This window comes from Aethalodelphis obliquidens, unplaced genomic scaffold, assembly GCF_003676395.1.
Source record: "Aethalodelphis obliquidens isolate GAN/ISIS:26980383/991018 unplaced genomic scaffold, ASM367639v1 scaffold37, whole genome shotgun sequence".
Lineage (NCBI taxonomy): Eukaryota > Metazoa > Chordata > Mammalia > Artiodactyla > Delphinidae > Aethalodelphis > Aethalodelphis obliquidens.
In genome coordinates this window covers 7,582,774-7,596,810 of record NW_020837981.1, presented here as the reverse complement: position 1 = coordinate 7,596,810, position 14,037 = coordinate 7,582,774, and the positions used below count along the sequence as shown (strand labels likewise).

General features: G+C 54.1%; 1 protein-coding gene across 9 annotated transcripts in view; it reads right to left on the bottom strand.

Moving 5' to 3' along the window:
* The window catches only part of DLG5 (discs large MAGUK scaffold protein 5), a 121,456-nt gene that overhangs the window by 23,568 nt on the left and 83,851 nt on the right, over window positions 1–14,037 (bottom strand). For all 9 annotated transcript variants that reach the window (XM_027129768.1, XM_027129772.1, XM_027129775.1 and 6 more), the window contains 9 exons: window positions 11,683–11,867; window positions 9,880–10,005; window positions 7,358–7,490; window positions 6,739–6,866; window positions 5,574–5,749; window positions 5,120–5,223; window positions 3,368–3,460; window positions 974–1,993; window positions 30–153 (listed from right to left, as the gene is read on the bottom strand). In XM_027129768.1, the coding sequence (XP_026985569.1) occupies window positions 30–153; window positions 974–1,993; window positions 3,368–3,460; window positions 5,120–5,223; window positions 5,574–5,749; window positions 6,739–6,866; window positions 7,358–7,490; window positions 9,880–10,005; window positions 11,683–11,867 (2,089 nt within the window). The remainder of the gene's footprint in view (window positions 1–29; window positions 154–973; window positions 1,994–3,367; window positions 3,461–5,119; window positions 5,224–5,573; window positions 5,750–6,738; window positions 6,867–7,357; window positions 7,491–9,879; window positions 10,006–11,682; window positions 11,868–14,037) is intronic.

Sequence of the window (14,037 nt, the reverse complement as noted above, 5' to 3'; positions counted from 1 at the left end):
TCCTCCCCGGCCCTGCCCTGCCAGCTCACCCACAGACGCCCTGCTGGGGTAGAAGGGGGGGTTGCTGTGCCGGCTGGAATGCCCTGGCGAGTAAGGGGACCACTCCTGGAGATCTGGGGAGAGCTCTCCACCGGCCGGGACGCTCTTCTGCTCCTGCAGAACCAAAGGCAAGAGGCAGTGGCTGGAAACAGGGAAACACACAGGCATTTGCAAGCGATTTCTATCCCTTACGACCTAGCTTCTCCCACTCAGACACATGACGTGACATTTGGGAGAGATCGTTAACTCGTTTATTCATTCACGTTGCCTTACACATCTGGAAGAGAAGAACTTCCTTCAAAAATACTTTGGAAGAAAACCACACAGCAAGAATCTGTTCTTTCGAATAAACAGCTTTTGTGTGTAGAGAGGGTGGAACACATGGGTGCATCGGGCACACGTATGCAGCAACTCCACACAACCTGCCCAGCCGTGTGAAGCTCCGTGTCTGCTGAAAGTAGCACGTATTTGTTCTCCTGCTCACAGCAATCTCTCCCTTCTGGAAATGACCACAGCACCCACAAACACAAGCCGGCCTGTCCTGCTGCCGGCTAACAGATTCACACGTGCTATCTTGACTCCCTAAACCTTTGAGGTGGGTCCTTGCCACTTGGGTTTATTGCAATACAAGTTCAAAAGCTTCTTGCTCAATAAGCAAATCAAACCCCACACCCAAGAAAGCGTTGCCCTCTTGGTGTTGTATTACGGCTATCACGCACACCCCAGGCTGCTTTCTAATCTCCTAAAGGGAGACTGCTTCCTGCGGGCACTCACCTGCCATCCCCTCCCCTTCTCCCGGGCAGGTGCTGAGAGCAGAGGCAAAGGAGCCAGGGCTAAGCCTGAGCTGGGGGATGCCAGTGCGGGCGGGCGCAGGTCCCTGTGTGGCCCGCCCCACCTCCACCTCCCCCTGACCCACTCCAGGGCTGAGCCCTACCTCCAGGAACTGAGCAGAGATCACTACTGGAGCGAGCTTGGGCCGAAAGCTGGGAGCAGACTTTGGCCGGCGGCGCTTCTGCCCCAGCTCGTCCATCTTCTGGGAGGTGAGGTCCTCGTCACAGGACTTCTTGGCCGGCAGGTAGGAGGAGTCCCCGTCCCCTTCAGGGTAGTAGCTGGAAGCAATGCGGACCCTGGCCTTGCGAGGGGGCGAGGCGTGCATGGGCTCCCCGGGGTCCATGTCGGGGGGCAGGGCGCTCGGGGGGCTGGTGGATGGGGAGCTGCCCACTAGAGTGGCCTCTGACTCAGAACTGGTTTCCAGTTTGTGCTGGAACTTAATGGAGTCACCCCTCCTGGGAGGTTTTGGGGGCGTCAGAGGTCCCACCCTCTTGGAGGGCAGGGGGGAGTAAGCAGGCCCAGGGCCTGGGAGCAGGTAGTCTATTTTGGGGGGCGTCTGGGGGCGTTTGAAAGTGTTTGGGTCAAAGATAGACTTTCTTTGCTTTGGCTTCTTGTAAACGGAGAGCTTCTCGGGTCCTGCCGTGGAGCTGAGCACAGCCTTGGGCCAGGTCCCGCCGCTGTTGGCATTCTCGGGCTCTGCCTTGTCCAGGCGGGCCTCTGCCTCCCCACAGGGGCCCACCTCAGTCTCAAAGGGCAGCAGTGGCCGCCGGCTACGCACGTCCACCGGCCCAGAGCCACGCTCCCCCGAGGCGTCCGAGCGGAAGGGGCTCAGGCTACGCTCGGAGGCGCTGGGACAGGCCTGGGGGGAGACGGGGAAGGTTCCCCCGGGGAACGGCTTGTGCAGGAAGGAGCTGCTGCCTCCTGGGGGGCCAGACTCCTTCCTGTCCTCCAGCCTGTCGGCGTAGAAGATGTCCGTCTGCGTGGAGTTGTTGTGCTGCATCAAATTCCGTTTATTCTGAGCCTGGACCTCCGGGCCATGGGCTCGGAAGCTCAGCATCTTATCAGAGTCCTTGATGTTTTCAAAGATGTTCTGGCCGCTCCACGACGCGCTCTGAGGGAACACCTAAGTAGGGGTTGCAGAGGAGTGAGGAAGAGAGCCGGTGAGACCGCACGACCTGGAGCTGCCACCGAAAAACATCCCTGGAGGTAGAGCGATGGTCAGGAATGGGCCACACACACCCCAAAGTTGGACAGATGGACAGACGTGCAGGCATGTACACCTCGCCAACAGGTGACGCTTGCTCACAGCCAGGCCACTGGGAACCCACAGGAAAGACACAAAGTTCCCTTGACTTTGAGCATTTTCTGAAATCACCTGCACTGTGTCCTGCCTATTTTTTAAAATTATTAAATGTAAATATAAAAAATTCACTATTAAAGGCATCTTACAGTACACCTAGACAATGGAATATTATTCAGTGATAAAAAGAAACAACCTATCAAGCCATGAAAAGACATGCAGGAACCTTAAATGCACAGGACTAAGTGAAAGAAGCCAATCTGAAAAGGCTACATGCTATGTGAGTCCAGCTATATGACATTCTGGAAAAGGCAAAACTACAGAGATAGTCAAAAGATCAGCGTTTGCCGGGGGTTGAGGGGGAGGAAGGGATGAACAGGTGAAGCCCAGAGGATCTTCAGGGCACTGAAATCACTCTGCAGGATACTGTAACGGCGGATACGTGTCATTATACATTTGTCTAAACCCGTAGAATGTACAACCCCAAGAGTGGATCCTCACGTTAACTACAGACTTTAGTTAATACTAATGTATTAATATTGGCTCATCGATATCACAGAGCGGAAGATATGAGAACTCTCTGTACTAACTCAACTTTTCTGTAAACCTAAATCTGTTCCCCAAAAAGGCTATTAATTTTAAAATAATTTTTAAAACTATCTCTTAATGAAGTAGATGAGCCCTTTTCCAACCTTCTTGGAAAAGCTGATAAGAAGTACAATAAACGCCCTTAAACCCATTTAGATTCAACAATATTTTGCCCAATTGTCTGTATCTATTTATACTGCAGATCATTCGAAAACAAGTTACAAATATTATGACATTTCACCCGAACAGCCTTAGCACGCACTTCTCCCAAATAAGGCCATTCTCCTGTGTGACCCCAATACCATCATTATACCCAGGAAAAGTAACAATTCCCTAAGATCATCTAATTATCCAGTCCAGATCCAAATGTACCCCCCACCTCCAAAATGTCCTTCATAGCTAGGTTTTTTTGTTTCTGGGTTTTTGGTTTTGGTTTTGGTTTTGAAACCAGGATCCAGTCAGGGTTCACGCATACCTTGCACTTATAAGTCAAGACCTTTTTTCCAAGGATCCCAGTGATGTGGAGAAGTGGCTTGGGTACAAGGAGCTGGGGTTCTGCCTGCCCCAAAGAGGGCGAGAGCAGAGCCAGTGCAGGGCGGGGGCCCTTACCTTCAGGAGGGAGAGGGTCAGGGAGTCCTGGCAGCTCCGCAGCAGCGATTCACACTCATTCAGAGACTTGTTGTCCAGTGCAATGCCATTGATCTAGGGCCAACAGAGAGCCCGTCAGGCCCACCACCAGGATAGGGGTTCTGCCTAGCTGCTGACCCACGCTGGACAGTGGGCCTTGTTCTGTAAGGTGCCCCCGTCTGGAGCTGGCAAAGGAGAGAAAGCCCCTCCCCAGTTAAGGCCCTCAAAGTCCAGTTATGGGGCTTCTGAGGCAAATGAAACACACAGCCTTGAAAGCACTCTGGGGAAGTGACTTTGACTGACTGGGACCAGAACACCACGGGTCCCAGAGGGACATCCTGGACCCGCCGCTTCCTGCTGCGTGATGCTGGACCACGGCTCAGAACTCCTTCAAGAGCAAAAAGGAAAACAAACACGGATGCCCCCCCAGGGGCGTGAGGAGACTGAAAACAAGATCATGATGTGGGAGGCTGGACCCACGTGACATGAAGTATCATCGCAAAGACTCCTACAGCCCCTCACGCCTGAGTCTCTGTCCGCACCCCTCTCAGACACGTTCCAGTGCTTTTTAAAAGTGTATGTGCAATAGGTGAACGGTGAGACTGGGGTGCACCCATACCATGGAGTCCTACCCGGCTTCGAGAAGGACCACGGCATCAGCACATCCAACCACGTGATGGAGCTCACAGCACGAAGCCAGGTGGAAAAGGCCATCTCAAACGGGCAAGTACTGCAGACTCTACTTACACAATATCCTCCAAATGACAGAATTATAGAGCTGGGGAACAGATTAGTTGCCAGGGCTTATGATGGCGGGGAGGGGGCATGCTTAGGACTGCGGGGGTTAACAGAAAGGAGTGACACGAGGGAGATCTTTGTGGTGGTGGACAGCCCTGTTTTTTATCCTAAAATGTGATAACAGATTTCATAGTTACGTAAGATGTAACCATTAGATGTTAACTGGATGATGGGTACGTAGGACCTTTCTGTACTATCTTTGCCACTTCACTTTTTAATATTGTTTAACATTATAACTGAATTATAATTATTTCTGTAATTATTTCAAAATTGAAAGTTAAAAAAATATATATATTCAGAGTGATTATCTTGGGGTGGTAGATTAATTTGGTTGGTTTTGTTTTTCTTTATAACTTCCCCACATCTTAAGAGTTTTTCGTATTGGCCATATTGCTTTCAAACTCTAGCTCACCCCCAAATCTGAAAAACACTGGCAAAGATGTGAAGTAACGAGCTCCCCCAAACACGGCAGGTGGGACTTCTCTGAAGCACAAGGAGGGACATCACATCACATGTTGAATGCTTATGCCCTCTGATCCAGCAATTCCCCCACCCGGGACTCTATCCCGTGGCGGGACACAGCAGTGGCCATGAAGCACTATTACAATGGCAAAAAATGTCCTGACTGTCCATCAGGAGACCAGCCCAAAGGCCACTAAGGAACATGCAGTTACTGAAATGACTCAGACAGATCTAAAGATGTGAATCTGGAAGAACCTCAAGGCACGCTGTTAGAAACAGAAAGCAAGGTTAGCAGCAGCACAGTATACTATGATCACATCTAAGTTTAAAAAAAAAAAAAAAAAAAAAGTGGGAGATATAAGTTTTGAACGTTTGGGGGAGAAAACACAATGAACTGTTAAAAGTAGTTGCCCTTAGGATGGGAACTGGGAGATGGGGAGTCTAGAACCAGAGGAAGGGTTCCCTGAGACTTACAGCCACAATCCTGTCTCCCACGGCGAGGGACCCCTCTTTGGCAGCCGGGCTTCCGGGCACCACGGCGGCAGCATACACTCCATTCTCCAGGCTGATGCCGCTGTCTGCAAACCAGAGGTCCCCGGTTAACCCCTGCCCGGGTTGCATGGCCCTCTGGTTGTCTCATCTTGACTTTACGAGATAAACTTTTAAAAAGGATGTTGGCAGACTGCAACCTGTCCATCCCAGCACCCCGCCCAGGTCACACCACCCAGGGACCGGGTCAGGTCTGGTCTGGCGAATCAAACAATCAGAGACAAGCAAGACCCAGGACCCAGACGGCCCCGTAGCGTGAAGCACATGGGCTGCACTGAAACCACATCAACGCCTGGTTCTGGGAATGAGGGGTGCCCGAAAACACATGTGATCTCTCTGTACGAGAAAAGGGTGCCCTGCCCACCTCCCCAGCCCCTACCTTTATGCCCGCTCAGGTTGATGTGCAGCGGTGTGACCACCTTCCCGCCCAGGGACTTCCTCCGACGCACGACCATGTTGATGGCCCCCTCCCCATTGAGGAGCGCCTTCATGGCCTGCTTCTTGTCCTTATTGATGAGGTCCACGTCGTTGATTCTCAACAGCCAGTCATTGACCCTGAGGAGGGGGACAGCCAGGTCACTGCCAGCGGAGGCCTTGGGACCAGGGGGCCGGCCCCTGTTGCTCCCATTCGGGGAGCAGAACACCAGAAAGCAGGTACCCCACAAACACATTCAGAAAGGTTTCCTCGGGGCTTCCCTGGTACACGGTGGTTACGAATCCGCCTGCCAATGCAGGGGACACGGGTTCGAGCCCTGGTCCGGGAAGATCCCACATGCCGTGGAGCAACTAAGCCCGTGCGCCACAACTACTGAGCCCACGTGCCACAACTGCTGAAGCCCGCGCGCCTAGAGCCCGTGCTCCGCAACGAAGAGTAGCCCCCGCTCACGGCAACTAGAGAAAGCCCGCGCGCAGCAACGAAGACCCAGCACAGCCAAAAATAAAAACAAACAAATAAATAAATTTATTTTTAAAAAAAAAGAAAGAAAAGAGAAAGGTTTCCTCTTCTAGGAAGGTGGAGTGGTTAAGCTGGCAAGGGTTGGAGCCTGGTTTCAAACCCTAGCTCTACCACTTACTAGCGGCATGACGTAGTCCCTCTGGGCCTCAGTGCCCTCATTTGTAAAATGGGGGCAACAGAAGCACCTACCTCATGGGATTGTAAAGATTAATGAATTATATGAAGTACTTAAACTTAGCAAATACCAAGCACTATGTAGGTGCTAATTATTATCATCACTATTTCATGGGATGAGCAGGCAATGCACATTCCAGACTCTCACACACTTCACCTGAGCCCCTTACTACACAGAGAAGCAAAAGGCAGCACCTGGTGATGGGAGAAAGATCAGATTCAGAGGCGATTCGGAGTCCAAGCAGCCTTTAAGAACAATGTTAGCAGTTAAGCCTGAAAGCCTCAACAGCCTCTGTGAGGCCCCCAGGTCCTGGGATGCGTTCATTTAAACGCCACCTGGCTCTCCAGGCCCTCTGCATTAGGTCAGAGGGAAACTGCCACCTTCCCTCCAAAGCCTGGAGCCCACTACACTCACCGTAAGCGGCCATCAGCGATGCTTCCTTTGTCCACTTTAGTGACAAATATGCCACAGTCCCCCGGCAAACAAGGCTCATTCACACCCTCTGCCATATCGAAACCAAGTGCCTTCAAGTCAATATCCTCCTGGCAAAAGAAGAGTGGCAACAGCTCACTTTACAGCAGAGATGAGAAACATTTGGCTCTTACACCCGCCCCCAAGACACTCACTCCGAGGCGGGTGCTGTCCCTTCACCCCGACGGGACACGTGGTCCCCAAGATAAAACCTCTGAGCGGCTGTGATCCCCTTTCCACCACTGGAAACACACACTCTCTCTCTCTCTCTCTCTCTCTCTCTCTCTCTCTCTCTCTCTCTCAGCCCCCTGGCGCTCTGCTCTTGCCTCTGCTTTCCATGCACTGCAAGCATCCGCCGGGTAACACAGGAGACCAAGCTGCTACTGCATGGGGCTTGGACAAGTGCAGGGAAAGGATGCATCCACGCCCTGGGAGAAAAAGCTGACCTCCCAACTAGCAGCCATGAAGTTGGGGGCCCTGCAAGAGGGCCATCCTTTCCCTCCCCCATCCAAAGCCGTCACGTTGAGGAGAGCTGGGAAGAGAAGACACAAGGGCGGTTTACCGTCTCCCTTTCAAACTCCACGACTTCTGTTTCCCACTCCATGGAGTCTGTGTCAATGGCCGAGTCGTGGGAGCTATGGGCCATCAGCTGCCGGAACCGGGCCTCCTTTTCCAACTGGGATTCCATCTGCTCCCTGTGAACAAAGAGAGAGCCATGGCAACGGCCCTCTGGGAGGCAAAGCATCCCACCAAAGTCCACTCGGAAATGAGGTGGACCATTCCCCTCCCCCCTCATACTTCACACCAGCTGCCTCATAAACCCAAGGCTTCTTGGGTACCAGTGAGTTTTCATAGTTTTTTTGTTTTTGTTTTTTTTAAGTCTCAGAAAATTGCCCCTAATTTATCTAGGGGTTTAATGCAATTCTTACAGAAATGCCAGCAAGACTTTCTGTAGACAGGGATAAGACTATTCTAAAATATACACAGAAAGGCAAAGGAATTAGAACAGCGAAACCCATTTTGAAAATGAAGAATAAAATGGGAGGAATCATTCTACCTGATTTCAAGACTTCTTATACGGCTACAGAAATCAGGACCATGTGGAACTGCCAGGAAGACAGACACATGGATCAACGGAACAGAGCAGAGGACCCAGAAATAGCCCCACAAAGTACAAAAGGTGCAGAAGTGGTTCAGTAGAGGAAGGATGGTCTTCAACGAATGATGCTGGAGCAAGAGGACATCCTGGCAACAGACTCTCAACCTAAACCCCATACCTTATATAAAAATTAACACAAGACCTATCACAGATTTAAATATAAAACTAAAAAACTTCTAGAAGGCAAGTATAGGAGAAAAATCTTTGAGATCTAGGACTGGATTAAGGGTTCTTAGACATAACACAATCCATTAAAAGTAAAAAAATAAAAATCAGCAAATCGGATTCGATCAAAATAAAAAGCTTTAGTTCTCAGAAAGACCCAGTGAGGAGGACGAAAAAAGACTCAGAAACCTGTTAACATGCCCCAGTAACATCCTTCTTCCTAGAACCTGGGCCCAGATGACCTCTCCAATTCCTCAGCACTGCCCAGTGGGTTCCTGCCACACCCCTCACTACTGTTGTTTCCTGCTCGACTGGACGCGCTCCCATGTCCACACCTTTGCCTGAACCGTGCTCAAGAATGTGTGGCCAGCTCTAGGAGGCCACGCAGCCCACGGGTAGTCCTTCTCCAAGCTTTCTTCCCCGACAGAGAAGCAGCTCTGCACTTCATGCTCACCGCACGCGGCTCACCTCTCACCCACTAGGCACATACATCTGTTGCTTCTGCAGACGGGGGGCTTCCCGGGCAGCGGCAAGGACTCCCTCCCCTGCATCCCACTGGTTAGAGAACTTAGCTCAGAGAAGGTGCAAATACAAACATGCTGAATGAACAAACAAACGGAACTTGACATTTCTTAGAAGTTCCAGGCAACTCCAGCTCAATTAACGTGCAAAACCTCCTCCCGTGCTCAAGCCCCCGAGGCGCCAGGCTTTGCCTTAATTTGATTCCACCACCTGCCAGACCCTAACTGGGTGCCTGGAGAGCAGCTGTCCCTCTGCCGCTTAACCCACGGGATTTTCTTAGAGTGCTCAAGCCCCAGGGCTTCTGGGTTTTCACGGAGTCAATGAAGCTCTTTGCCTTACGTTAGGAGGTTCTGTTGAACGGGGAAGAAGGGGAAGCTGTCACCCACTTCCGGAAGGCGTCCCCCGAGTGTGCGAGGCTTGCACGCTCACCAGCTTCCAACCACCCTATCGGTTCAGGAAGCCTCACGAGCAAGCGGACGGCCGCTGCTTCTCAACTACCTGGTCTGGCTCTGGACTGCACTGCCAATTGGCATCTGCCGATTTCTGTTCTTCAGCTTGGATCTCTGTATTTTCAGTACACTGCTAGGGGCCACCAAGTGTGAAGTAACACCCCTGGGAGCAGCGCTGTAACTGAGGGGACGCTGTCTGACACCCCAAACAGCACAGACTGCTGAGCGGTAGTCACAACCGCCTTCAAAAATGCTGCATCAGAACCTGTCATCATTCTGTTCGACTGCGTGCTGGTCTCTCGGATGGCCCTGCCTTTGGTCTGTCTCCGTGTATTATGAGCCCCACAGGGCAGGGACCCGGCGGCTTGTGCCTCCCCCGGGGCCTGGCCCCCACGCAGCAGGCACCTGGCAAATCCTTGTGGAGTTGCCGAATGAATGAGGGAGGGAGGGAGGGAGGGAGGGAGGGAATGAATGGACGACACATGCCTACCTGTCCCCCAGTGGACCGCCCGGGGCAGGGACCTTCCTTCCGATGAGCCTTGGCACGCAGTGCCTGCCCACCCCGACTCGCTCACCAAAGGGCCGCTGCCACACTCTGTGCTGATCTAAGGATTTCTAATTAACTCTCAACAGAGAGGCCACACTCGGACACATTTTACGGACTGACCGAGTAAGGCAGAGTGAAGGGACAGACTGCAGGCCCTGCTCATGGGGCTGCCCTGACCTGACGGAAGCGGACACCACGCTCCCGGGCGCCAGCTCTCCCAGCAGGCGCCCACCCCAGCGTACTTGAGCTCCTTCAGCTCCCGGCTGACGTCGTTCTTCTGTTTGCGAGTGTCATCCAGGCTGCGCAGGGCCTCAGCCAGTTCGCTCACCGCCCGGTCCCGCTCCCGCCTCAGGTTGTCACAGAGCGTCCTGGCAGAGGGGGCAGAGGGCTAGGTCACTGTGAGGGGCAGGGGACAGAGGACTCACGGCTTGCAGTGAGGCCTGCAGCCCATGCTCCCGAACACCCCAGGTGCTTGCCTCACTCCCAGATGCACAGATGGAGCGCTTGAGAGTTTGGAGGCAAGGCCACCCAGGCCCATCCCACACAGGGACAGAGAGGACACTGGGGACCTGGCAGAGGAGACACCCCCACGGTTACCAGGCAACGAGCATCCGCTTCTGAACGTACAGTGTTCATCCCACAGGTTCAGCCTCAGTGTGTCTGGGGTCAACGACCACGCTCCCACCCGCACAGCCCACCTGGCAAGCCCCTGTGCCCCAGCACCGACCAGACACTGCACCACTACCCACGTGCAGGCTTTTCTAGAGATGCCCTCCACCCCACAACTAGACTGAGCCCCCCCTTGGACAGAAATCATGTCCTAGGCATCTCTGCAGCCCGGAGCCCTGTGCAGGTGGGGTGCAGGCTTAACAGCTCTCTACTAACAGACGTGTGGCCTCTGGGCTCCCACGATCAGCTCAGTCACTCAGAGAGGTGGTGGGGACAGGTGACCAGGTAGCAGGAGAGTCTGTGCTGTGCTCTGTGCCACCGGCAGAACGGCACCCTGCCACTCGATGGACCCTGAGGGCTGGTCCCCACTTCTCCATGGCCCCAAACCTCCTCCAATCCGGAACCTTCATCTCCTGACCAGCCCAGGTGGACATCAGTCTCTCCAAACAACCACAAGGGATCTTGCAGAAACTCTCAATGACCAAGTCCTCACTTATCGCCATCATCATCATCATCACCACCACCACCACCAGCAGGGCCTCTCCTGGCTTTATTCCAGGCCAAGGGCCAAGTCTACACTCCAGGGCTCCCCTTCACAGGCCCTCACCACCTGCCCTCAGGAGCCCTGCCAGCCGCTTCTCCTGTGACTCACCAAGTGCGCACCCCACTCATGCCACAACCAGTCCCAGCTCTGCCCTGAGCTCACCATACACCTTTGTTCATGATGGTCCCTCAGGCTGCAACACCCATCCCCCCTTCTCCACCTGGAAAAGTGCCACTCGAGCTTTAGTTCTAGCATGGACGCCATGCTTTCTGGGGAGACCTCCCTACCCGTCCCCCAGTTCCCTTCATGCCCCCACGAATTCACTGTTCACGCACCTCCCTCCCCCCGACCACCCTGTCCCACGAAGCTGCCTGTAGCCCCCGCGGTGCCGGCCCCTCACGGGCATCACACGTGCCCAGGAGCCTCAAAGGTTGTTTCTCTCCCAGGGTCTCCTTGCTCAAGGGACCTAAGATCCTGGCACACGGTAGGTGACCAATGAATACTGGCTGAAAGAACACATTTTTGAAATGTCAGTTGCAACAGAAACCCCCTAAGAAAAAAGCGTGGCCTCATACCACTTCACGGGGGTCCATGCTGTGGACACAGCATGTGCTCGGACTTCTAGGGTGAAGGGAAATGGGAAGTCGAGACATGATGGAAAATGCTAAAATTCTCACTATGAGGCGAGGCTGGGGCATCACCTAGGGTGAGGAGGGACGACCCAAGTCACGCCCACCTTACCTGGAAGGAAGTGGTTATGACTCCGACCCTCCCACAGACCCAGGGCACCACGGGGAGAGCCGAGCCCATGTGGCCCCGGGGCGCCCCATACCGGATGCTGTCCCGCTCCGCCACGATCTTGTCCCGCTCCTGGAAGGCCCAGTCCCGCCGGCACTTGGCCACATCCGCCTCCTGGAGGGCTTCCTTCAGCTCCTGGCACAGAGCCTTGCACTGCTTTCGAAGGATTTCAGCCTCCTTGTTGGCTCTCCCCACGTCCATTGTCACCGTGTCTTTGATCTGGCGGGGGTGAGGGGCAGGCAGAGGGGAAGGTTACCAGGCCTTCTGGCCCAGAAGTGCCCTCCGACTGGTATAGGAGCTGGGGCTGGACTCTCGGGAGCTGGACGGAGGGAAACACTAGGGTCTCAGCCAGAGCCCGTTCCGACACCGGCCCCCGCCCCCCATGACTACGTGTTCCACAGCCACGTTCAGACCCCTAGCGATGCTATATTAGGGTCCGCCCAAACTCTCACAGCGCCACACAGAGCCAGGACCAGGGGCCCAGGTGGAATGCCCCTGGAGGGCTCCTGCCAGACCCTGCCCTGCCATTCACGTGGTATACGTTTTGCCGAGAGCCCACTACCTCTCCCTAAAGAGCTCTCGTGACAAACGTGACATGAGGCCCCACTGCAGTGAAGGGTGCAGCACTGGTCACCATGCTCCCCACCCGCTGCGTCTACAATACAGTTTTTACACTCCAGCATATGGAGTTATTTCTCAATCTGAAAACACACCACTACGTTTGCTGGTGAAGTCCTATGTGTTTCAGTTCCTTTAAAAAGCTGAGATCTAAAGGATTTGCACCTGGACCCCCCCCAAAGCGTTACACGCTCCATTAAAATTTCAAATCAAACTCTTTGAAGCACTCATACAGAAAGCTCCCTCTGTGCCTCTATAATCCTCAGAAAAATGAAGAATGTGACAAATGACAAAGTGAGCATCTACTGCAAGAGTAACTCCTGGTCCGGTTCAAAGGCTTCCTGAAGAAGCAAAATACAGGCAACACGAGAACGCGCCTCTGCTCAGCCTCCACCTCTCGCAGTACTTCCTCCCTCGCACAGAGCTCCCCCACTTTCTAGCAAATTCAGCTCCCCAAGCAGGACTGGGCATAGGAGATGCAAGTGCATTCAGGGGCAGCAGAAAGACCGGCCCGTCCAAGTGACCAAGCTGGGCTTTCTAGGGGACAGCGGCTCTGTCAGAGGGTCTGTCTTGGGAAGCGACCTGGTATCTGGAAGGACCTCCGTGACACGCAGCAGCGCCCCACAGCTTCCCTGTGGGGGACCAGCCGCCCCGGACGGTAACCACGTCCTCCTGACGCCGGCGAACCTTCAGTGGACTTGGCCTGCCCGTGGTCAGAGTCTGGACACCGGCCCTTGTGAAGGAAGCCCCTAGATGTGCCCACTTGGAAAGGTGGGAAGCAGGGAAGAGAGGGGTCAGAGCTGACCTGGTGTCCAGAGTGAGGCAAAGACCCTGACAGGCCCCCCCGACTGCCCCCTCTTGGCACAACCCACTCTGGAGAAGCAGGGAGAGGGAGGGCAGTGGCAGAGAAAAGAGGGTAAATAAAGAGTGAGGTACAGAGAGAAGGGAGGACAGTGTAGGAAGCCACTACGGGTCAGAGGGAAAAAGAACCACCGCCCCGGCTGAGCGGAACGAGGACAGTTCTGAGACCAGGAAGCTAGCCTGGCTGAAGGACCACCTCAGCCAACCCCCCCCCCCCCCCGCCACCACCACCAAGAAGTGGCTGCTGGAGAGGGGCGGGATCAATCCCCAGGGGTCTCGCAGGCCACGGGGAGATCAGACCCTCCTGCCCACACCTCAGAGCCAGGATGGCCCAGGTCACAGGCCTGGCCTACTCCGGCCAGGCGGGGAGTGGTCGTGCCCCAGAAGCCAGATAAACTCAAGAAGGAGCCGAGGAAAAAAAGGAAAAAGAGCGACCACATGGAATGTACCCGTCAGATAGAAGGTATCAACCGGTTTCAGAAATGTTGAAATGTGTGTGCATTGGCGGAGAAAGTACATCTTGGAATTCAGGAATTATATTAGTACGATTTGCTGATGATATCAGCAGATGATATTGGCCGGAGGTGGTTTGATGTTGGTAGAGTTTCCTCTAGAAATAAAAAATTGGGGGAAAAAAAAAAAGAAGGAGCCGAGGGTTTCAGTTCTGGAAGCTGCAGGGGTGGGGGGCTGGGGCTGTCCTCTCTTGCCTGCTGACTGGGATAGGTGCCCAGAGAAGACTCCTGCCTCAGCTGACAGGCAGACTTCACACGCTGCCAGGGCACTCCTGCCGAGGCCCGCGAACCGGGCTCCAGGCGGGAGGCACACATGAGCAACGGGAGGGGGGTGACACAGGCCACCAGATCTGGCACCACGGGGCAGTCGGGGGTCTTCCTCCTCCTCTGTGCTTCCA